The sequence below is a fragment of the Vanessa tameamea genome, chromosome 25, assembly GCF_037043105.1.
Source record: "Vanessa tameamea isolate UH-Manoa-2023 chromosome 25, ilVanTame1 primary haplotype, whole genome shotgun sequence".
NCBI lineage: Eukaryota > Metazoa > Arthropoda > Insecta > Lepidoptera > Nymphalidae > Vanessa > Vanessa tameamea.
In genome coordinates, this window is record NC_087333.1 from 5,121,722 (window position 1) to 5,148,547 (window position 26,826).

The 26,826-nt window shown below is 33.9% G+C and overlaps 2 protein-coding genes and 1 long non-coding RNA gene across 3 annotated transcripts in view; 1 reads left to right on the forward strand and 2 right to left on the reverse strand.

The window, feature by feature from the left end:
- LOC113396634 (uncharacterized) lies at positions 1–7,842 on the reverse strand. Its single transcript, XM_026634644.2, has 3 exons — positions 7,342–7,842; positions 6,831–6,892; positions 1–4,753 (listed from the first exon to the last, which is right to left on the reverse strand). Exons 2-3 carry the CDS (start codon positions 6,883–6,885, stop codon positions 1,242–1,244), a joined length of 3,567 nt encoding a protein of 1,188 aa, XP_026490429.2. The 5' UTR covers positions 6,886–6,892; positions 7,342–7,842; the 3' UTR covers positions 1–1,241.
- Positions 7,568–26,826, forward strand: part of LOC135194130 (uncharacterized) — a 26,916-nt gene continuing 7,657 nt past the window's right edge. Inside the window, exons 1-2 of the long non-coding RNA XR_010309664.1 lie at positions 7,568–7,703; positions 7,788–7,957. This is a non-coding gene — a long non-coding RNA (uncharacterized LOC135194130). The remainder of the gene's footprint in view (positions 7,704–7,787; positions 7,958–26,826) is intronic.
- LOC113396636 (uncharacterized) overlaps positions 25,927–26,826 on the reverse strand; it is a 9,581-nt gene continuing 8,681 nt past the window's right edge. The window contains exon 13 of the mRNA XM_026634651.2: positions 25,927–26,188. Within this exon, the coding sequence (XP_026490436.2) occupies positions 25,950–26,188 (239 nt within the window). The 3' untranslated portion in view covers positions 25,927–25,949. The remainder of the gene's footprint in view (positions 26,189–26,826) is intronic.

Consider the following 26,826-nt stretch of genomic DNA (forward strand, 5'->3'; position numbering starts at 1 on the left):
TTCGATTAAAATTTTTTTATTCATAAATCTTGTAGTCTTCATCTGAATGATGTTTCCTAATAGAACCTCTTTTGTTTAAATTAAATAATTAACATAAAACATTCATTTCTCGTACATTTAACGCAAAAATATCTCTTCCCTTTCATATATTGCTATTTGCACCGACGTGCGCCTATATACAAAGCTATATTATTTATTAATATTCTTAGTATTGTAGAAGCATTTTTTCTTAATATATAAGTCAATAAAAATTGTTAACCTTAGATTGTATTTTTAACGCACTAAAGAAGACTATAAAAAATAGGCTCATGTGAGTCATGTGTAATAAAAAATAACACAATAATATGCAAACAAAATACTTTTTCTAATCACGTTTATAAGTTTTTTGGAGGGCTCGTAATATAAAAATATATATCAACGGTCAATATTTCTACTAAAAGATAGCTGCTACACAGTTGAACTTATAATTATAACATAAACATAAGATCTGTAATTCCTTACAATTAAGTATTTCAATATTTATTTAATGATTAATTTACAATGAGAAAAATTCTACGATCTTATAAAATATGTTACAATAATAGATAGTACAAGTATAATATACTTATGTTTATAGTATTCATACAAAATAAATTTAGAAATATTCAAAGGACATGCCTTTGAAAAATAATTCCAAGGAATTTTTACTTGAAAAAAAAAAACGAATCACATATGTTATTCTTTTCTATATATTATATTTACAAGTTGACAAAAAACACATTGCTCGACGCCATTCCAATATAGGCACCTTATTTTATAAACAATATTCTCTTTATAAAAGAAATATCTAAACTAATATTAAATATAAATGATCGATTAAGTAACATTATTAGAACATACTTTAAGATGATAAATTTAGATCCGTCAAGTACTACAAAAACATTGTTTATATTACAAGACTTCATTATTGGAATAGAATACTTTATATTTAATAGTTTAGTTTGTCAATTACTCTATTCTTACTATTATAACCATCCATGTACTGCAAGACATTTCAAAACACAAAGTTGTCAAGTGAAAAATATTTAAATTTTAAAGCTCTAAAAAAAAAAGTTATTTGTGCCCTTTTTATTTTGAGAATTTTTACATGCGAGTAAACAATACGTTTGTTATACAAAATGTTATGGGTGACAAAAATAATATTAATAAAATTCACAGAATGTTCAACATTTCTCTGACACACCGAAAAAATATCGATCACTTTACGAGTTAGGCAAAGGTTTGAGCGGCCCTAGGCTTAATAAACCATCCGCTCCGAGTGCCTGTAAACTTGATGTCAGACCATTTTGCATGTTGTGCACTGATATCACGGGTATACCAAAACATCCATTAGCCTGCTCACGATTTGCCAACGGTATAAAACTATATATTCCTAAATTACTCAATCTCTTTAAATTATCTTCTTGTGAGAGATCAACTACAGGCAAACCCAGTTCTCTATTAGGTCCTGTAACATTGTGGAATACCCTTTTATGATGCTGCAATTGCAAAGATTTTGGATAGGAGGCAGGACACTCGTCACATTTAAAAACAGGTATTTTACTTTGGGGGTGTGCATTCGACATGTGAACTTGTAATGAATTATGATTCATAAACATTTTCTTACATATTTTACAAGCATACATTCCACCTCCGATCTTCGCCTCAGGTATTGAGAATTTGCTAGATTTGGATGTATGCTTTATACTAACTCCCGCTCCTAAATTAGGAATATGAGGCAAAGGACGTTCAGGCGTAGGTGACCTACTTTTTTGTTTTTGTTTAACACTTATTCCTCGTGATGCAAGAACATTCGCCATAGCGTTCGCCTCATTATTAACAGTCTTTTTCGTTATTGATATTTGGCTGCCAAGATTCAATTTATCTTTCGCACCCTGCACACTCTGTATCATAGGAAGGCCCTCGCGCTGTTTCTGCATTGCCATCACTTGGCAATCTTCATTATCATGTTTACCAGGCAGCAACATATCAGTTCTTCGCTTTTGTCCTGGCCCGCCCACTACCGCACCCGGCCTCTTTAATGGCATTCGTGGGCCGACTTTACCACCACGAACTTGCCCATGTACTTGGATTCCTGGCCGTATTGTAGGTCTCTGTCCTCTAACTGTAGGTAATCGCGGCCGTGGACCAGCTATACTTGCACCGGCTGCCATTCGTATCGGTGTACCCCCAGTTATTTGCCCAGCCATCGTCTGACCCGGAGGCGCCATTTGTCCTGGGCCTAACTCTGGACCACACGTAATCGGTTGACCACCAGGACCTTGTGCAGGAGGAAAAGTTTGTATATTTTGTATTTTAATGCCACTTCCTGGTTGTTGTTTAATACCTCCACCAGGACTTGATGCAGATGCGTAGGAATGACTAGGTGACGAGCCAGGTGGACCCATAGAACCGGGAGGATTCATTATACCACCGGGTGATTGTCCATAAACACTTTGTTGCATGCTTTGTAAAGGTGATGTTGTGGAATATGGAGAAGAAGCCATCGAATAATGAGAATTCGGAGGCATGGGTCCTGGATAAGATTTCGACATTGGCGTTTGATATTGCCCATACCCTTGATTCATATAATTTGGTCCTTGATATTGATTTGGCATTGACATAGGTTGACCTGGAGCACCATACATATTGCTAGATGTTTGAGGATAGCCTCCATGAATATTTTGTCCAGAATTATATGCATTATATTGCGGTGGAACCATAACACCTCCCGCACCAGGATATGCTTGTATATTAATCATAACATTCTGTTGGTGAGTAAATCCTGGACCACTATTACCTATGGTTGAAAGTTTCCCGACTTGTTCTGCTAATTGTTTGACTGGGAGTAAGCTTGAAAGAATATTCGAGGAATGATTATACGGTAACAGTGAAGATGAGGACGGAGCAACGAGGCTTTTAGAATGTCCTGTCACCCTTTTATGTTCTTCTAGAAGTGATATATCAGTGAACCGAGTATTGCAAATGTCACACGAATGTTGAGGACCTAACGTATCTAAAGATACATATTCACTCGCATCTGATAAAGACGACATATTTTCCTTTTTTGTGGACGTTGATAGAAGACTTTCAAAAATATCATCTGCACTTTTTTCAAGCATATCTAATGGCGGTTTACTATCTGGAGCGTTCCAATTGAAGTTATGTTGCTTTTCTGTAGATGGTGCTGATGATAACCGAGACGGCAATGGCGTAGTCGAGTTGTAAGACGATTGTGGCGATGCATAAGATGTAAGAGGTGTCGTAGAAAAAGCAGGTGGTGGATTTTCAATTTTAGGTACAATTGGCTTGATATCGGGAGCCGGAGTAGTCGATACAACACAACAGTCATCATCTTCGTCATTTGAATCTCCATTAATCTCAATTACAGTTATAACATCCTCAGTTTTTGTCACTGGAAGTAGAGAAGTTATGTTTTTAGTATTTTGAGTGTTTTGGTTACTTGGATCGGATACAACACCCAATGATGGACCTTCTGGTTCAGATTTAATGCGTGCCAAAATGGGTGTCGTTCTTTCTGATAAAGGTGGTGACGATCTTTCCGATTTAATTTGACCTGTGAATAAGGGTAAGTTATTTTGTGTTTCACCACTTGGAGTTTCAGGCAGCTCTTGTTTTACTACCACATTCTCTGTCCGATCGATAGATTCTTTCCTTTCTATTGTAACATTATCAGACGGTCGTCTTGATACAATAGCTTCACTTATTTTAGGAGGCTCTTTAACTGCTATGGGAACACTAGGTCCCCTTTTAGGTGTTTGTTTGATAGCAGGTCTATTTGGTGGCTTCACTTTTAGACTTTCTTCCTGTTGAATTTTAACCGGTGCTACTTTAGTAGGAGTACTAACAGGTTCTTTTTTTGGTGTTATTAATTTCCCTTGAATGCCTTTAGGTAAATTAGGAATTATTCTTTTATCCTTATCAGAATCACTGCTATCAGATCTATTACTATTGTTGTGACTTTGTTGATCGTCAGAGTCATGTTCGCCTCCAGAACCTTCATTTTCTCCAGATTTATCATTTTCATCGTCATACTCTTGATCATCTTTGTCGTCGTCATTTCCGCTACCTTCATCTTCATCGTCAGAAGCCTTAAAGTCTTTAAGACCATTTACAACTTTAAATGAATTTGTGTTATTCCCATCTGACTTTAGTTTGAGTTTAATACCTCCAAGCTTACCCAATTTTTGCATCACATCACTAGTTTTTTCAGTATCATGATCGGGTTTTTCTTTTTTTATTGGAGTTGAATTTTTTGTTATCGTAAAACCCAAGCCACTTAATTTATTCAAAGCTGAATCTGAACTTTTTGCACTATTATCACTTTGTTTTTTCAATGAAATTCCCGTCTTCTTTAATATTTGAGATATGTCTATCTTTTGGGGCGCTTTAGGCGCATTAGGTTTTGGTGGGGCAGGAACATCTTCATCATCTGACCAATTCTCATCACCCGAATGCGGCAGATCTTCCTCGTCGGACGGCAGCTTGTCTATTACCACCGAGGGCAGTGACACGTGCTTTATAAGATGATTCTCCAACTCCTCCCAATCTGAGAAATCTGTATCACAAGTGAAGCAGCGATACTCCTGTTTTGGTTTTTTTATTAGAGCGCCAGATGATTGGAGTCGCGCCAGCAAACTTGCAACATTTGTTTCAGGTTTCTTCGTTTCCACTTCTTCTTGATAGTTTTGTTCTATTTCTTGTTCTTCTCCATCTAGAATAATAAGAAAATAACATTTTAATTTTCAATGAAAATACTACATTAGTATTAAAACACGTTTTTTTACGGTACAATGCTAATTACTTATTATGTTGTTAAGTAAGTTCGTACTTAAAATGAGTGTTTTACTTAATAACCTCATAATCAAACTGGTGCTGATAACAAATGCATTTTATTTTGAATAGTAATACCTGAAGCATGTTACTTGTTATATTTCAAGAAAGTAACATCATCATCTGACTTAACAATCTAGACGAAATGGTGTAATGCTCAATTTTACATATTTACGACATTTTGATCTTTAGTCAAAGTTGATATTTTAATATGTATGTATATAACGAGCCTAAGGTAAAACCACACATATCTAACAAAAATGTTACAAATAAAAATGTAATGAAATACAATTAATCATAACTTCATTATGATAACATAAGAATCTATCTTATAATTAGTTTGTGTCTATTTCAAGATTTTTTTTTATAAAAAAAAATAATATAGACAAAAAACTTATAAAGAAGAATGATAAAAACGAAAAATAATCATGCTTTTGTTTGTATAAAATTATTCAAATAATCTACATAAATTAAGTTTTTAAATATTTCTTTAGTAGCAAAAATATTCAATTAGTACTAGTTACTTGCTAATATTACAGAAGTATAAAAAAAATATAAATAATAGATATTTAAAAGATTATAACAAGAAACTTAATATTTTATCAGTAATGTACATCCCTGTTTTGTTTTGACTAATATTGCTTCTATGAATAGCTGATTAAATAATAACTTCATATATTATCCTTATATACTTTGAAAGTGTTATTGTAGCTTTTAGTTTGTTTTTTAGGGGGCAAAATTAAACTGTGATGGAAAGGTGCTGTAAAACAGTGCAAAACAATGCCTAATTATGTTTTATCACAAAAATAGTTTTAAAAAATCATTAATTAACAACCTGATTTATTTTTAAAGATAACTAAATATAAAAAGGAAACAAAACATGTTTTCTGTTGCGATAAAGTCTTCGTGTAATGTTTCAGGCATTACTAAAAAATGTATTCTATTTAACATTACATATAATTACTGGCTAATATATTGAATATTATCGGTTGTTACCAAATCAATATCTTTATCTGTAGATCATATTGTTATGAGTAACCAACAAAATAGTTCAATTTTTTTTTAAATTATTTATCTGCTTAAAGCGAAACATAATCAAATCTAATCTTTTTTTACTTTTTGAAATGGTAATCCATTGTTTTTATTCTCTTATTCATATGATATTGCACATCTTTGCATGTCTAATTGAATATAGGTAATAATTTGTAAGATAACAAATTTTGGACGCATAGATTATTTTTATATTTATAAACATATAATATGTTTTACTGAATCTAGACTACATTTGCCTAATAAATTGAATGTAAAATACTGTTAATTCATATAAGGCTGCATATAGATGTGCTTTCAGACGGACAATAAGACAAACAACATCCACTAGAATTCTAGTTTAATTACCGTGTAGTATTTATTGAATATAGCTGGTATTGAAGTTATCATTAAGTAAAAATAATACTGTTTCTAAATTAACATTATACGAAAAAAAACAAACAGTAAAGTTTGATACAAAATTTGACAAAGGCTATTTAATTAATAAATTAGGATTGTATTAATATACTATCAATATTCATGAATGAAATGATATGTACTCTTATCTTTCATTGTAGCTATATAATTATGCAATTGAATTAAAGTTTTTAGTATTGTCTGTTTGAAATTTTTGATTTAAAAATAAGTTAATATAAGCCTATGTGACGGATTCTAATCTTATGTGAGACATTGCACCGACTTTGTATGATTCATAGTTTCTTTTTTTTTTTTTAATAGTTTGAGCTACGTCTTGTACATTATTATATGAAACAATATATAATTACAGAACAAATAAAGTATTGACAGATAATTTTATCTACAATCTAGTAATGTACATATTACGATTGAATCATTTATTTGTAAAGTACAATATATAAATTATAAAAAAATTAAATTAAATAGAATTGTAATTTAAAATAAAAACACACCTGATTCATCGTTTGGTGGCGATGAAGGGAAATCAGGTTCAATCTTTGTTGTCATGATTAACCTGAAAACAAGTGGTCTTAACGAGTTAAAAAAAAAATTAATAACCTACATAAGTTGCTGCAATCAAAGCAAATTTTAATGAAAATCCAATGTGAAGTAATAAAATAGTAAACTAGTTAGTTTGTGTTAATAAAAGAAACAAATTAAAACAAATCATTTGACATACTTGTTACATTGTTAGTAAACTGAAACTCAGATTCGCGGGACATAAGCAAACATAACTTTTATAGGTTTTATACGTTAGTTAGTATTAAATTTAATTGTTAAACCCTATTGTAATACTCAACGTACATATAATATAACGAATAATTCAATAGAAAGTCAATGATTTGTACACAAATGAACATTGAAAATTTAATATGTACTTTCATAACTATACAATAAAACAACTACGAATATGACATGCTATGACAAATAAAACAAAATAACGAAACTATCGAATATACTCACGTTCATTGTCCAATTTAATGTAACAATAATCCAAAGATTTAATAAATTTAATGAACTAACAACTCCTACGAAAATAATGCGTCTTGTTCATAATTTTACGATCACAAAACACAAATGTCACAGTAATAATAAATAATCAAAACACAATAATATTTTGTTACCGGTTTTCACTCACAACTGTCTTAGAGTTAACATAACATTTAGGACAATCCAGTTTTTATCGAACTTCAGTGATCAGTCACTGGGTCTTACTTCGATACGAAAATAGAAAATGGCCGGCTAAATAAACGCCAAGGGACAACAGACTACCGATTCACTAATAACAAATAAGCACAAATCACGTGTTAATATAATAAAGGCGGGTTAATAATAAAAAGTTTTTTGTAAAACAATTTCAATTAAATTATGCAAATTACTATTATAATTCAAATCGCAACTATTTTTAGTGAGTTGAGCCTCAGGCCGATGTCGTTTCGATCGACCGCACTCCGCAGCTATCTAGGCTGAGCATGTGAAATTCTGTTCCGTTCACTCATAGGCGAGCAGGCACAGAACAGACACAGATGCCATTGCCAATATGACGCAGTGCCAGTATTGGCTGCCTGGCATATTTTAGGTATGTGCCTGTTTTTCTATCTTTGTCATACCCCTGAAAATAAGATATATCTATCTCTTTCTGTGCAACCTATTTGCGGCGCCACTTACGACGACTTCAGCCGACGCCGACGTAGGGCACAAACATTCGGAACGGGTCGTATAACTTGTATAAGTTTGGATTCGTTTGATATTGACCTCGCTTGCTCGGCTCAGGTACAGAAACAGAGCGTTGACTGTTGGGAATAATAATACTAAGATATCGACTGCGCATAATATTATCAGCAAGCGGAAAGCTACTTCTCGCTTAATTATGCATACCATACATTTGTTGCTTGTGATAGAATACTTTTATTGCGATTTTTATCATCTTTTATTTATAGTTACTTTATTAAGTTGTTATTTTTATTTATTAATACCGGATATGAGTTGATGAAATAAAACATAATCTAATCTTTGGAAACAATTATATTATTTTTAATGCATATGAGAATTAAGTAAACAAAGAATGTTATAACATGCATATTTGTAAATGTATTCGGATTTTGTGTGTCTGTATTTTATGAGTGTATGTGTCTGTTCATTTTAATGAGTTGATACAATAATAATATAAAGAATGCCAAAAATACTGTAAGTATTCGCTTTACGCTTGACATATACGTACCACGATTTATAGTGTATTATATTATAATGATAATATAATAATAATAAATTAGTGCGTAGTCCACCACGAATTGGTTTTATATTATTATTTAAAGGGTGCTGTTCAACTTCTCAGGATATCAAGGTTATTAATTGACTCATCATTAACAATGACTTAAAAAGCACTCAAATTATAGTTTATTATACTTACTAATGTTTAATATGTCTGTGAAAATGATTACAGTGAACCGACAAAACGACGTCAGGTTTTTTATTGTACAGATTGAAACAGCGGCCTTGGTTGAATACGTTTCTGAAAATCCGTAGAGACTTGTTTAGCCTTGCGCAGTGAGACGCGACAGCGCAACATGCAGCGGTACATTCCAGAACGGTTTCAACCGGTCTGAACTGGACTATTATCATAATCAAGTAGATAAAATTATAGTACATGCAAGAGATAATTCTACAATAATGATTGTCAGAATTCAATGATAATATGAACAGTATTGTAATTATTTTGTTGTTATGACGCAAAACAGGTATTGTCACATCGCGGATTTATCGATTATGGGCGTGGTTAGCAGATTCCTGGGGTGAGGGTGTTTGAGGTGGCACAGATATAGATTCTACCCCGCTTAAGCACTTATTCGACAACATTAAATTTAAAAATAAGGGAGTGATGGTTTTGTACATTTATTTATTTAGATTGTAGTACGTATACACATATTTTTAAAGTTATTTTATAAGCAGATTAAAATAAGAGTAACTGATCTATCTTGCCTCTCCCCTTGATCTTGACGGTTATAGTTATCTTTTTTATTTTCGGTGGATATCTGGATCCCGGAAACGGAAGAACTGGGTTATTGGGATTCTTACTCACTAAAACCCCTCCCCATCTAACCCCAGCGATGACCACCCTCCACACGGAACTGAGAAACTGCGCGATTGTTTCAATATACGCAACCATTGCTCCTACAGGGATAAAAGTAATCTCAACCTTCGTACTCCTCGCTGGCACGTATGGCAGTACGAGACCATTCTAGCTACAGATCCAGGTCCCTTCTCAGGGCCGTTTAAACAAAACACGCGAGACGCCTATCACACGCGTCCATGGACCCAGGGTCACGTCCCATCTTTTAAGTCCTGTACATTGGCTGTGGGACGGTCGAATTGACGCTTGGCAGTTTCTCAGTCCCATTTCGCCTTCTCCTTTCCGATCACAACCGTCTTCTGTGAAAAAGGAAATACAGCCCTATACACCAATTTCCTGTATAGCATTGCCGAAGCAACTGCTCACAAGGAGAGGTCTCGTCTGCGTTCACGGACCAGGCTTTGCCTCGCCGTGTGCTGGACGATGTCCTGATTCACGCCCCTGGTTCAGGTTGGCTTCACAAGGTCACATAATCATCGCTTCGCGCTCTATTTTACACAAGGATTTACACCAACGACCATGACTGATCATTACTTGCATAAGTTGAATGTGGACTCGATCATCGCATTTCGAATTGTATCATCATCATCGTATTTATTCTAACTTATTTATTACTAACCTAGTATTACTAAAAACACTTTTATGTTATGATGTATAACGTGTGTTTTCATATGAAATCTCGCGTCCATATCCACCAGAATATGTATTAATCAGCGCTCACTATCGCCAAATAGCAATATTCGGTATTGTTGTATTCCGCTTTGATGGGTGAGCGTGTCAGAGTAACTACAGGCCCAAGGAACATAACATGTTATAGCCCCTAAGGTTGGTGACACATTGATGTTGTAAGGAATGGTATTAATATTTCTTTCGGAACGACCTTTGGGCGATGATGACCACTTTTGATCTGGTTGCCCGGTTGTCCGTCTTCACAACTAATATTTAATAAAGGAGAATGTACGAGCGTGAAAAGAGTCGCAGAGGTAAAAGATATCCTCCCAAAAAATATGAAATTCTATTTTCTGCTACATTTGTGTCATCAACGCAAATACGTGAGTCAGGCGTATTTGTGCCACCAAAGAGCATCCAATTTAAGAAACACTATACAGAAGGCTCTTGCAGATCATAGGTATGTGATATGCGATTTTTCGTAAAAAAATCACAGAAATGACTTGCAAAATTACTATCTTCTGCTTTGTAGTACATCTTTTCCCTAGTATATTTGCCTAAAGTCTAATATTTCTATCTGCATGAAAAGAAGCTGTTACGTAAGTAGCCACTGACGACTACAGATAGCATAATAAAATAGTGTTAAAAACATTTTCGGTATTTTATATTTATCGCCAACTTACCTAGTTTGACAGATATCAAATGTGCATAATCGATTCTATAGTCAAATGTTTGCCAGCCTCTTCCAGCTGGTATATAGGACGGTACTTGGAGAAACAATTTGCAAATCTACCTTCCCCTTTCAGTAGTGCCAAATTTCCTCTCAATAGGCAGCTGTCGAACAGCAACTGAAGCTTTTGCAGAAAAGCGGAAGCTAAAACGACAGCAAAAAACAACCAAGCCCGGTCGAGCTGTCCGATCTGTGAGCGAACATACATGAAGTTGACGTTGAGTATATGACATGGATCAATTATTAAGCAAACATTTGTGGAATTGTAACGGGTGTCTAAATTGTGTTTTCAAGTTGTTATCTTCTTTATAACCTAGTTCGGTTACAACTGAGAATTTTGATGTGTATTCATCAGAATTCAGCGTCACTACAGCTACAGCCAAATGAGTTGAAAGGTGGTTCATTAAATAGCTCATTTTGAAAAGAATGTGAGATTCTGTTTATTTGTCTTAGAATTGAATTGTGTTTAAAATTTTAACATCAATGCTTGTAAGAAAGATTTTGTTTTATGTCAAATGTGATATACCTTTTTTAAATCTATGCTAAAGGCACAAATAGGTGTTCCTCTAGGATCAATTTTAGGTTATTTTTTATTTCTAGTATATACTAATGAACTATCTTTCTATGTTAAAGGTATTAATGATAATTTATTTAATATCTAGTAATTATATAATAATAATAGGTTCATTTTCTTGTATTATCTTGTTATATTACTTTTGGGTAACGCTGTAGCGTTACCCAAAAGTAAATATTGTAAATGTATTCATTTAAAATATTGTATATGTATTCATTTTACAAAACAGATCGGTACGGGGTGTTTATAATTTTGGAATTTTTAACAAAACGCCGACGAAATAGTAATAGTTGCGTCAGAGTCTATTTACAACAACGTTATGTATATTCACCATATAATTGATTACTTTGATAGAATCGGTGATAATCATTTTATGAACACGAGAAGTAAGGATAAGTTTAAAACGTCTTAAATCTGTGCCGTATATGCACATATGTATTAAAGTAAACAATTGATAAAGCTCACATGTTCTATGACTAAAATGTTTCACATCTGTATATCTCTTACTCTTTGATATCATGTATAAAAGTCGAAACATTGCATATGTAAAACAGTGCGTCACAGTCCGTATAATTGTACCGTCTCGTTAATAAATCGTGAACCAGTTAGTGACTTTCATTATCCTCAACATCAGCCCAGCAATAATTGGTGACCCCGACTACGCGAGACTGAGTACAATGACCACTCAACCAAAAGAGCAACCTGAAGCAGAGTTGGAAACAGTGACTGTTTCATCGAGAATTCCTGAGTTTTGGAATGACCAACCACGCCTGTGGTTCGTGCAGTGCGAAGCAATACTTAGCTCAAAAAAAATAAGCGACGAGGCCAAATTCAACCTTGTAGTCACGAAACTTGGCAAAGGCGTTGTCCAGGAAGTTAGCGACATTCTCCTTAAACCGCCAGAAACTAATAAATATGGAGCCCTGAAAAATCGTTTGCTAGCCGTATACGAGGAATCTGAGCTAAGGCAATTTCATAAACTCATAAACGAAATGGAATTGGGTGACTCAAAGCCTTCACAGCTTTTGCGTCGTATGAAAGAGTTGGCTCGAGACAAAATGCCTGACACTACGGATTATGTGGCAGGGACACCTCCCATCATCAGTTCGTGCTGTGCTCGCTGTTACCGAGGTTAAGGATTTAGGTAACCTTGCGGCAATTGCAGACAGGGTCATGGAGATTTCGGAACCCTTACAAGTAGCCGGAGTGCACGCCTCATCGAGTAATAACAATAACAACGATGAATTGTTAATTATGGCTGAAATAGCTAAATTAAGTATGAAGTTACGAAACATGGATAGGGACCGAAATTACGTGAGAAACTTTAATAGAAAATATAATCCTAGACGATCCATTTCAAGGGGACGGAGTACAATTCAACGGTCGCCGGACACTCCAGACCGACTTTGTTATTATCATTATAAATTTCGCAATAGAGCGAGGAAATGTGTTGAGCCGTGTGCGTGGAAAAAGGATGAACAACGTTCGGGAAACTAGAACAGGCGCATTCGCAGGCGGAGACATGCGCCATCATTCCAGTTAACCGCCTATGTGTTAGAGATAATAATAGTGGACTTCGTTTTTTAATAGCTACGGGAGCAAATATATCAGTGCTACCCATAACAAAAAAACCATATTCTAATGTTGAGTGTAGTGATTATAAACTGTACGCGGCCAACGGTAGTAAAATAAGGACATATGGCACAAAAACTTTAACCTTAGACTTAAAACTACGACGGCCTTATCGATGGTCTTTCGTTCACGCTGAAGTTAAACAACCGATCCTGGGTGCAGACTTCATGAATCACCATAAACTTTTGGTCGACGTACACCGAAAAAAACTTATAGACTCAGTGACAAATTTACATTCGATAGCTCAAGTGACGTATAGTAGACAGTGTTCAATTAGGACAATAGACAGTTCTAGTGAATACAGTGAGTTACTCGCAGAATTTCCGGACATCACAAAACTTATGAGTTTTAAAGATACGCCACGGCACTGTGTAGTCCATCACATTGAAACGACGGGTCCCCCGGTCTACGCTCGACCTAGACCACTGCCACCACATATGTATAAGCGTGTAAAAGAGGAATTTCAACGAATGCAGGAAATGGGAATATGTAGACCTTCTAAAAGTTGCTGGGCAAGCCCATTACATGTGGTTAGTAAGAAAAACGGCGATATTAGACCATGTGGAGACTACCGTCGATTCAACTCTATCACTACTCCAGATAGATATCCCATTCCACGGATACAAGACTGTACGTATGTGTTGTCAGAACAAAACACTTTTTCACGCATAGATTTGCAACGCGCATACCATAATATAAGCGTAGCTGAGGATGATATTGCAAAAACTGCTATTACGACCCCGTTCGGCCTGTACGAATTTACAAAAATGACATTCGGCTTAAGAAATGCTGGCCAAACGTTCCAAAGATTTTTAAACGACGTTGTATTACGGGACTTGGATTATATGTGAACCAGTTAGTGACTTTCATTATCCTCAACATCAGCCCAGCAATAATTGGTGACCCCGACTACGCGAGACTGAGTACAATGACCACTCAACCAAAAGAGCAACCTGAAGCAGAGTTGGCAACAGTGACTGTTTCATCGAGAATTCCTGAGTTTTGGAATGACCAACCACGCCTGTGGTTCGTGCAGTACGAAGCAATACTTAGCTCAAAAAAAATAAAATAATATATTGATGACGTCATTATCGCATCAACGAGTGCATCCGAACACAAGAAACACCTAAGAAAGGTTTTCGAGCGCCTGAATAGTTTCGGAATAACAATAAATTTAGCCAAATGCGAATTCGGAAAACAGGAATTAGATTTTTTGGGTTTTCGTGTTTCTAAAGAGGGATTGCGACCCTTAGAAAAACAAGTAACAGCCATCACTAATTTTCCAAGACCAAAAACCGTTGACGAATTACGTCGGTTTCTTGGTATGATAAACTTCTACAGAAGACATCTGCCTAAAGCAGCTGAAATTCATGCCAAGCTTAATGTTTTTTTAGTTAATGCTAAGAAAAAAGACAAGACCTTGATACCATGGACGCAAGAAAGTATCAAAGCCTTTGAACTAAGTAAACAAAGCTTGTCACAGGCAGTGACTGTCTTTTCCATCGGCCGACGCGCCTATTGCACTGATGACAGATTGTTCCAACACATGTGCCGGGGCAGTTCTCCAGCAGAAAGAAGGCGATAGTTGGAGACCATTAGGTTTCTTTTCCACTAAACTAAGCGACGCTCAGCAGAAATACAGCACATTTGACTGCGAATTACTAGCTATATACTTGGCTATAAATCATTTTATGTATCTCATCGAAGGGAGATCTTTAACAGTGTATACCGATCATAAACCGCTCGTATACGCTTTAGAGAAAAATTCTATTGGAAAAAACGACACTCCCAGACGTATAAGACATTTAGATTTCATTATGCAATTTTGTTCAGCTATTCTACATATCAGCGGCGCAGATAATGTAGTGGCGGATACTTTATCTCGAATTTCGTCTGTAGATACTCCGTCATTAGGTGATTATAAAAATTTAGCAGAATCTCAAGAAAATGATACCGAATTGAAACAATTATTGCAATCGAAATCATTAAAGTTTAAACAAATATTAATGCCGAATTGCAAGTATCCCATATACTGCGAAGTGTCGAAAGACATAGCACGACCTTATTTGCCGAAAGAATTTCGCGTTTCAGCTTACAAAGCCATACACGAAATTAGTCATCTCAGTATACGAACAACACGAAATATGATTCGGACTAGATATATATGGAAGTCAATGAATAAGGATGTTACTGCATGGGCAAGAGCATGCCTTAAATGTCAAGAGTCTAAAGTCCAACGGCATACGTTATCGGCACATGGAAAATTTATGCATAGTAATAGATTCGAGCATTTACACATGGACATAGTCGGACCATTAAGCTATTGCGATGGTTATAGGTACATAGTTACTATGATGGACAGAAATACTGGCTGGCCAGAAGTATACCCTGTCAAGGACATTACCGCCGAAACTATTGCAGATGTAATATACACCGGTTGGATAGCCCGATTTGGTTGCCCTTTAAGATTAACCACGGACCAAGGTCGTCAATTCGAGTCTACTTTATTTAGGTGCTTAACAAAGAAAATGGGCATATCAAGAATTAGAACCACTGCCTACCACCCTCAATCAAACGGGATGATAGAACGGTGGCATCGTAGTCTTAAAACAGCGCTTATGTGTAGAGGAAATACGACTCATTGGGTTTCAGAATTGCCATCAGTTTTACTAGGGCTAAGAACATGCTTACGCGATGACACGCAAATAAGCGCGGCAGAGTTAGTCTATGGAGAAGCGATCAGATTACCCGGAGATTTCTTTCAACCACAAAGGCAAGACATTTCCGATGACGATATTTTTGTTAAAAAAATACGCGAGAGAATTGCGAATTTATCCTCTGTCCCTAGGAGAAACGCGAGGCAAGGGAAAATTTTTGTTCACGCTAATTTGAAAGACTGTAAGGTCACAAAACCCTTATCTCCACCATACTCCGGTCCTTACAAAGTGATCGAACGGACAGACAAATATTTTAAAATAGATAAAGCAGACACGGAGAAATGTATTAGTATTGACCGATTAAAGCCCGCATTTACAATTGACACCGAAGAATGCAAGAGCGCACCATATAAGGACACGGCTAAAGTAAACACAGGAACAATTGACCCGAAGATTACAAGATCTGGTCGAATTAGCAAACCAGTAGTTCGCTTCAATCTATAAGCACTACATCTTCTTGCCAAAAATATTCAAAGAAACTTAAAATATAAAATAGAAATATAGAGAATTAGAGGGTTACACGTCGGTAGCATACCGCAGGGGCGAACTGGGCCCAGACGGCCCGACCACCCGACGAAACATTGTGTGAGGATAAAGTGAAATAGTGGATAATACAGGATAACAAAGTGTTATTTTTCGTGATAAATCTTCAATTTATATGTGTAATAGTTAAGGTTCATAGTTTATGTTTTAAAAATTTGTAGAGTTGTTAAATTTACATATACATATATAGTTCTCATATTACTTATTTGTTAACATACCTATATTCTTGTTTATTTTGTTTTAAATATTGTCTATATAATCTGTCTTTTTATATTTTTTTTATATGCGTATATTTTGTAATGTGCAATTGTATTCGATAAGCATAATTTATCATGAAATTCCTGCAATATTTTAACTGTTACTTATTTTTTGTAAAGGGGGGAGTAATGTGCCGTATATGCACATAGGTATTAAAGTAAACAATTGATAAAGCTCACATGTTCTATGACTAAAATGCTTCACATCTGTGTATCTCTTACTCTTTGATATCATGTATAAAAGTCGAAACATTGCATATGTAAAACAGTGCGTCACAGTCCGTATAATTGTACCGTCTCGTTAATAAATCGTGAACCAGTTAGTGACTTTCATTATCCTCAACATCAGCCCAGCAATAAATCCTTCCTGGACCAAGGTATTCGTTTCTATAATAAAATTCAGCCGATATTTTTAACTAAAAGATGATTTGAATATGGTTTGAATATGATGAGTAAAGATGATTTGAATATATGTTAGAAAAAAGGGTGAAGCTACTACTTGATGACTTTCAACAGATTATATTATATAAATTTAATAGGCTATTTGACAATGCAAAAGATAAAGTGTCAATTACTGTTATCAGTATATATTATGAGTGTAAAAATGGTTATTTATTAACGTCAGCTGGAAATAATAATCAATTTATTTAAAAATCTGTAAATAAAAATGCATTTATTTAAACTTGTCACGTGACACAAAACGCTCCTGATTGGTTGGGTCTGACGTCACTTGCATGTAAACCTCGTTTTAGGCAAACTCGTTTGTGCCTACTTGTGATATACTAGCTTTCGAAACTGTTTTAATAAAATTTTCCTATATTCTTTTAAAGGCTTTATTTTTCAAAATTATTTTCTGGTTGTAACCCATTTTATACTGATATTAATTTTCCATTTTCCGTCTGTAACGAACAAAAAAATTAGTCGGGATCTTTTAGTGAAATGCTTATTGAAATCATAAGACTGTAGCTACAATTTTTAACTAATATTATGGTAAACAGCGGAAATATTCGAAGTGAGTTGAAAGATACATTCTGTTAATAACATTAGAGGTATTATAACTTCAAATCAATAACAAAATAGCCACGGCTTACAGCCTTGCGGTTAAAGTGTTTCGCGCCACCAAAGTTTAGAGTAAATACTACTGGCTTATGATACGTTATTAACCTTAGCATTGGGCATTTGTAAATTGTAATAAAATATCTCTTAGAATACGAAAAACTATCACGTATGTCAGTAATTTAATGTTTTTTCATAAAGAGCTGGTAATGTCAGCAGTATCTTAGAGTTCAAATCATGTATTTCTGCTCTATTAAATTGAAGGCATTTGCATTTTTATGTATAAAATTTAAATGAGTTTTTTGACAGCTGAAAAATTTTAGTGTTCCCCCACCACTGTGAAGTCTACTATTCGCGCCACAGACGCCACGGCACGCCCGTTGACGCTATAAAGGCCATCAGGCCGACTGCTTTTACACAATGAAAAAAAGACGGCGCTGTCAGTTTATTTTCAGAAGCGATACTAAATAGATCTATGCGAAACGAAGTATGAGGAAGATACTTGCGATTAAAACAAAGACTACTAAGGAATTTGGTGGAGATATCAAATTATATTCTACTTTTATTCTTAACTGACCTCATAATAATAATAATTTAAATAAATAAAATTAGAGCAATTTACTAAAGAAGTTAAATTTATCTGTTGTTGTTAAATGTAATTTAAGATAAAAATACATGATACATTTTTTTGCAACTTAGAAATGGTTACTTTTATATAGATAATCGATTTATATTGCATATGGGTGCCCCATTTCGATCATTTAACCTTTTTAAATGCTACTTGTTAATAAAAACATGTCAGCATACTAAAATAACAAATACAAATTACAGATAAGATATACCTACCAAAGGCACGGACATGTGTGTGGAGATTCTAATACAGACAATAATCAAACTCATCACTAAACTCACAAAGCTTCTTTCAACAGTTTGTCTGTGATAGATCGCTATGTGCGATAAGACCGCCATTGCACACTATTTTTTTATTATTATTATTATGTTTTGCAATAAAGCATTTAAATAAATAAATAAACTCATCACTGAACTATTAAAACGTCCAAATAGTTTTAGATTGTAATTTTAATTATAATTAGAATGTATTTATTTGGATTATGATTTGATTATAATTACCTAATGTTTATTACGAAAAAATAAAATATCCGCATTATGTAGAATTAATGAAGGTAATAAATAAACATACCCATAAAAAATAGTAGCATTTTTTCAGAGCTGCAAATAAACCAACGCACTTATATGACGTAAAACACTTTATAACAATAAAGGTATTCACAGAAAGCACTTCAATTCTACATTTTGTCTCACATAAATGCGTTATTATAAAACGTTATAACCTAAAAGTCTAAGGTCATGGCAATTCGTTTTCCTTACTTATTTCTAGCCATTTATACCTACTGAATAAATTTATTTTATAATAATTATCCTCCTCCTGCCCTTATCCCAATTTTATTTGGGGTCGGCGCAGCATGTCTTCTTCCATACTTCTCTGTCTGACGTCATCTCACAAGTAACATTTTTAAAGGAAGTGTGGCAGTACCATAAAACGCTGATTTGTAGAGAGCAGTATTGTGGAATGCAATGGATGAATGAATGAAAAATTAGTGTTTATTTAGATAAATGTTTCGGGTATATATACAAAAGTTTCGGTAGCAAAAACGACCCCTTCCAGAGCCTCTAATCTGTTTCAAATACGCAGTTTTTTGTGCATAAATGTGGTATGCGCTTGGAGTAGCCTGTGGAGTTATTTACGACGTAATGATGGCGTTCAGATGTTGTATACGCTTGGAGTGGCTATCTAGTGGCTAGCGTCGTAACGACAAACAGATGTGCTGCTACACATTCTTTATAATAATATATATTTATTATTCTATAATAATATAGTATCTAATAAAGTAGATATCATCATTTCTCGTATGGTTTCAGAACATCATTAATTCTGAATATCATGAAATACTAAGTACAATAAGTATAAGATACAAAATAAAACTTATCAGTTCAGTTAATTACCTTTTAGCGATTGAAAATACTTGATCATTTAGAATTGATTATTTATGTAAAATTAGTCATCTAAATAATTTAAGTGATATAATAACTTGCATTTACATTTTATCAAATACATTAAAGACTATTTAAACATATATTTGTATTTTACGCTTTACTAGGGAACTTTAACATTTGTTTGGGATTGGCGCGTAGTATTTCTTTCATTTCTGTCTATAGCCTCAGTCAGGAGTCATTATCGCCTCTAGGCTGTTTCAAATAATTTCAAATAAAATATATCGTATGAAAACAATAATTGTAAAATATGACATTATAAACCCGCTGAGTTCCTTTCGCCGATTCTTCTCAGCAGTGCAATTATGTAAGAAACCTCTTCGTATCTTTCTCGTGAAATATTGACAACCGACTCACAGTGATATGCAATTTTGAAATATTTATCCTACACATCTTATAATTATTATAGTCAATGGTGCATATCACATTCTGAGATTTCAAGGTCGTGTTCTGCGATGTGTTTCGAGATTCTAGATACAGAGTAGCCCTACAGCAGCGAGATGTATGTTTCCGAACCGGTGGTAGATTTTTGACTATCAATATGTACGTGTAACGCTTCTATTTTGAATTCAGATTTTCGACTTTGCCTTTGATTTTGAGTTATTCAAACCGTTCTTCAGGCCATCTATTCTACCATTATTATTTGTTTTGTAATCTTTCTCCTGTAACATTGCCTTCAACACTTCGCATTATTGACCGTGCCGTGATACTTGCTTTTTATATTTCGCTTTTAAATTTCTTTCGACATATTTATTTTACATTCTCCACTTATAGTACCAGCCTATAAATTTCCCACTGCTGGGCTTAGGCGTCCTCTGCCTTTGAGGAGAAGGTTTTGGAGCTAATTCCACCATACTACTCCAATGAGGTTTGGTAGATATACATGTAGCAGAATTTCGTTGAAATTAGACACATGCAGATTGCCTCACGATGTTTACCAACGTGACCGCCGAGCCCGAGATGAATTATAAACACAAATTAAGGACATGACAATTCAGATGTGCCTGGGCTTGAACCCGCAAGCATCGGTTAAGATGTACGCGTTCTGACCCCTGGGCCATCTCGGTTCTCCGCTTAATGTATGAATTTGCATTTCATTCGTGATACAAGTCGATTCATTCTCTGATATATTTAACACAACAGGTATGATAAGAATGGAACTGATTTTTCCTTGTAGTTTAATGGTACTCGGCGGATTTTACTCGCGTAATTCCTGCAATCTAATTACATCACAATCGCGCAGATTTAATCATCGATTTCCTTCTGATCCTCCTCTCCGGATGTATTTTCTTTTGCATTAGGACGAGGATCAGGATTTTTTGGAAACTCTAATTTTACTGTTACTGTTTCCAAAAAATCTTTCATTTCCCAATCATTTTTTTTCTTTAATTAAAAATGTTTCGAATTTCTAATGCTGTACAAACAAATACAGTTTAATAAAAACGCCTAAGCATTCATCATTTATTCTATCGTTCAATTGAAATCTAGAATATTGTGCAACATGTTCAACTTGTAGTCCAGGAAAGTTCTTTTATCATAATAAAATTAAAATTATTACTAACCTTATTTTAAATTTAAATCTTTTATGTGCATCAAAGATAAAAAAAATTTAGAAATTAAATCGCAAATAAAATTTAATTCGAGGCTTTTAGGCCAAAATCAGTATTATCAGCTGTTTCTGTGAGAACGCGAAGGAGAGCGACATATACTCTTGCCCGCTCTCGCACTCGAATGAAATAAATCTTTTGACTTTATGACTTTGCAGGGCGCATCTTAGTACAACGTATCGTACAATGGTCGTATGAAATTATGATGTAAAGCCTAAAAGTTGTTTATAAACTTCTTCACGCAATTCAAATCCAGATGACTTCGCGGGCGATACTGATATTTATGGAAAATTAAAACAATAATACTATTATAATACTAAGTTTATTGAATTGAATGAGTGTATTTTATATAGGTACTGTACAGGTAGAATAATAAATAACAAAAAGCAACTAGAACGACATAATTATTTTCTATGACTCAGTAATTGTATGTCCTAGTTCAGTGCACCCCAAGTTCGCACCAAAAAGTAAACCCAAGCATCTGCGACAGGCGATTTTTTTTACACAGGCTTCAAGGTATTGATGCATTAGACGCTACAAGTATTCAGAGGAGTGTGGCAGTGAAATAAAACTTCTGTTCTGTATTGAGTAGGAACGTGGAATGTTTAATAATAAAATGTTACGGGTATATATATAAACGGTTTCGGTGTCAAAAACAACCCCTTCCAGAGCCTATTATCTGTTTCTAACACAGTTTTTTGTGCATAGATTTGGTATGCGCTTGGAATGGCTATGGAGTGATTTACGGTGTATGACGCGACGTAACGACGTACAGATGTGGTAGGCGCTTACAGTAGCTATGGAGTGTCTTACACGTGGTTAACATGTGGCTAGGGACGCGACGTAATGATGTGCTGCTACAGGTACTACGCACTAATTAGGTACTTTAACTTGTACTTTAAGTAGTTGCGCTTATTAGAGATGGGTATTTAAACGATAAGCATTTAATATATCAGTGTTATTTAAATTAAAACGTTCTAACACCGTTTGAAAGAACCGATTAAAAGACTGCGAGTTTAGTTCTAAGACATGCCCTAAATCAATGATATTCTAATAATCTATTACTAGAACATCATTACCCTAAATACAACAAATTAAGATTAAAAAATGAGTACGCATTTTTATAGGTTAAGTTAAGGCTAATTTCGAGTACTCGTTTGTAGTTATTTTATTTTATTTTCAGTAGGAAAACCAAAAGTAAATCAATGTTTTATTAGAATATCATTGCAGTAAATACAATATCACATCAAAATAAAAAAAAATACATTTCAAAAGTAATAAACCAAATGATTCGTTGTCATGTAAGATACTCGAAATAGTAGACTTTCATAATTTATCCGTAAACTTATCTGCTTCTTTGCTATTTAAATTATGAAATTATTTTTAAATTGTTTGTAGTTTTTGAATAATTTGTTAGTAACGTTTTTTCTGTATCGGATGACGCATCGGTAGCTGATATTCGATGTAAATTTCGCGCGGTATTCAAATTGTAATAAGAACTTTTGTGTTTGTATGTCATATAAAATTAGTATAGGATAATAAAACTTTCATTTATTTAAATTCTAATGGGTTTATTTCTAATGATATTGTTTCTAGAAGGAATTCTAATAACGAAATTTGTTTTTTTCAAAGAAACCTGGTGCTTATAATCGTATAATGTATTTTTGTAGAAAGTCGTCATAATAATGTACTGTGGGAAACCTTTTTTTTTTTTTGTTTTCGCTGGTAAATCTCGTTACGCGCTTCCCCCGCGTGATGGAAGTGAGAGGTATGTGGGGCTCGCCGATGTCCGGGGCGTCGAGTGCGCCCCGGTAAAGAGTATACTCACTAAAAAACCAGCGGTACCCTCTCCCGTCTTTCGGCGGGCGCCACGGGATCGCTTAAGCATGCTACCGTGACACTGTGGGAAACCTCAACCAACATTTGAAATTAATACATGTTGGCGTCTTTTAAGATCTCTTTGCCAAGGCATCAAAAGGGAACTAATGTCTTAAATGTGTAGGTATAGCAATTATAATGAAAGTATTGCTTCACCGCATATTTGTGATGGACATAATCCTATTCCTGCAGAGGACAAGTTCAGTTTAGGACACTTGATTACTTCATTGAAATTGTAATAATATAAAAAAACTATTATTTATTGAAAATGCAAAGGTATTAAGTCGTACAGCCACTCAATAACAAATATTAGATTCCGATCTTTTTTAAACTGATATATTCTGATAAATCTGTTCTTCGAACCGACTAGAATAATGATTCCACAGCTACTTGTATAGACAACATATTTGCAACTTTTATACTACAATTATTAATAAATTAAGTCCAGATTACTGAGGACAAACATCATTTAACTTTGACGTTAACAAAATTAAGACATAAGACATAGATACATCTACTCTTTGTGAGCGCTCGGCGCGTAATGCCAATTTGGGCGTTGTGTTCAATGTTAATAGGGAATTTTGAAAAAAATAAATGAATTAATAATTATTGTAATTGTTCGTAGTTTATACCAAAAACTTTTCAAAATCAAAGTCTAACCTTATAATTGGATAAGTATTAATTCAGTTACCGTTATAGTTTGCAAGAAATAACATGAAGTTTGAAGCTTAATATTGTGTAATATTTAGTGTGGATTTTCTTCCTTTTTTCTTACAATTAATATTTTTTTCATCTGTGCTTTCTAAAGAAAGCAATTTGCTCGCTTATGTAATGTTCACAGAAAAAACTCACAACTATTTTTATGGTAAAATCAGCATTCTATTTACACTGAAATGTATACATTTTTGAAAACATTTGCATTTTTAACAAATAATTTGTCAAATATCAGTAATGTTTATTAAGGACAATAGATTCTATTAAAAGGAGACTATACTTTGATACAGTATTTTATTTTTATGTGTCTGATAAATATTTGACTCACAATCCCTTTAAAAACTCTCGTGAAAACGGCTAATCCTTCTTATAAAGAAACGTTCTCAACGCACAAAAACAAAGGCGTGGTTGAAGCTCGTTCGTACCCTTCAAATCTGTATCGGTCAACGACATGATATCAAAGCGAAAAGACGCGATGCTGCAATCCGGTCAGTATGGAGCGATCCTATTTTTTCAAGTAGTTTTTAAATTAATTTACACAATTTTACAAACATTAGAGGTAAAACAACCTTTAATGAACGCGAAATAAGCTTCAATTTTGTTTCAACATTATAGTATCTCAAATTCGTAGTAGAGTATCACATCTTCTATGTGATAGGTAGATATTTATATGTTAACTATTTTTAGCCAAAATGACCAACGCGACACAGTGGATCATTATCCTTATTATGTTACACTCACCAATAAATTATTCCTTTATCTATGAAGATTAGATGTTTTTATTATGATTTAGTAATAAACTTTGGACCTACAGATTTTAAAACAAAAGTGATCCACTGTTACAAACTCTCCCTTACTTATGTTGATCTAAATCTAAAATCGAACGACCTCAAGCCATTAGTAGGAAGAACAGCGTTTCCAGAATACGGGTAAATCAATTTAGAAATGTAGTAAAAGAACCAAAAGATTTAAAATCGGTACATATTGAAACGAAAGGCAATAACAACAACTATGTTATATATATTTTTTATTATTAATCGTTTATATTTTTTTCACTCCGTTATCTTTTACCGCCTAGTTGCTATAGCGACCCCGTCTTTTCTTTCCTGTTATCGGTTGCCATGGGCGACAATCCCTTTTGCATAATTGTTAATGAGTAACGTTCGGAAAAGACTGGGTCGGCTATTCAATTCTAAGGCTTGGCTTGGCTTGGCTTGGCTTGGCTTGGCTTGGCTTGGCTCGGCTCGGCTAGGCTTGGCTCGGCTCGGCTCGGCTAGGCTTGGCTCGGCTCGGCTAGGCTTGGCTTGGTTTAGCATATAGCGTTACAATATATTCAAAATAAGATAATTAATATTTGAAACTCATCAAATATACTCTCATTTAATTCACGTATAAAAACAGATTTAATTTAATTTTTTCATTAACAATGAAAATATGACCTTTGCTTAATATCTTAAACTAGTTCCAAAATTAATTCAGAAGTATTTCTTGTTTTTTTTTTTTTTTGTTGAGACTTTGGTTAAGTTTTGAACATGTCACCCTATCATAATAAAATCAGGAGCATCTGTTTTTTTTTTTTTTAAAACCTTTTGTATAATTTGTGTATTAGCTTTCAGTGGAAACTTGATTGATTTGTGTTTTATGTTATTTTTGTTTTATATTACAGTGTTTTTAAAATTGTTTATTTCCCAAATAAATAAATAAATAATTAAATAATATAAATAGTTTAGCATAACAAAAAATTAATCAATTATTATTTAAGACCATTCAATTTTAATTAATTCAATTTATTATAACTTTTAAATGTCTGAACAGATTTGGATGTAGTTTATAATGTTGAAATTCTAACATCATCAATATTTTATTTATATGTACTGAGTTTGCTATTACTATATAAATAAATACACCAATCTCACTGTCAGTATAAGGCAAGTATTAGTATAATTATATATTCCAATCTCGTAATTTATTTCTAAAATAAAAACAATGTATTATGAGTTTAGTTTTATATTTTCTAAATAAAAACCTTCGTAATCTTTATATGTCTTTCCGTCGACGGTCCTATTGGTGGACATGAACTTTTTAATTTCGTCATTTGACCAAAATTGTAGATTTTCTTGACTAACATCGAATGTTTTGCAGATCTTCTTTAAAAGTATTAAATTCTCGGAAATGCTTTTCTTTATTTTATCTGTGACCTGTTCTTCGTTACGTACTTTAGAAGATATATCTGGAAAAACAATAAAGAAATTAAACTGAAGAAAATAAAAATAAAATGCTAAAGTTTGTATACAAGGCCGTTTATTATACAATCATGCCAGAACGGCTAAACGGATCTGATACATTAGAGTCTGAAATAGCACATTGGATACTTTTTATCGCCCACGTGCCACCCGGGGGTAGAAACTACTATTGATATAAAAAATTCTTTAATTTTTATGTGTATATTGCTATATTATATACAAACATTATTGTTGAGATATAAAATATATAGAGATACTAGATATAGATATACTACTTATTTCCACTTTAATTTTACTTCCAAAATTCCGATAACAGTTACGCCGACGTTCAAAATGCCATTGTTTCGCAAATCCATAGTGAATATCACAGATTAATCAAGCTCTTGGCCAATTATATAGCTGTCTGGCGCGGAAATATTGTTTATTTGGCTTTTTTCCTGTTATGGTTGGAATAGATTATACACATATAGATACTGTGAGAAATATTAACCATTCATTTGCATTGGCAATGCGTCAACCCCGGGGACTAGACGTCACATGACATCTCGTGGCTCTAGTTACGCTGGTTTCACAACAATAAGTATTGCTCTTTGGCTGTGAAATATGTGATGTTTGGGAATCTATC

Excerpts from the sequence above, each read along its gene's own strand:
- LOC113396634 (XM_026634644.2), bottom strand. The coding sequence starts at position 6,885 with ATGACAACAAAGATTGAACCTGATTTCCCTTCATCGCCACCAAACGAT. Across the intron at positions 4,754-6,830 it reads GCCACCAAACGATGAATCAG|ATGGAGAAGAACAAGAAATA; the intron begins GTGTGTTTTTAT and ends TTATTATTCTAG.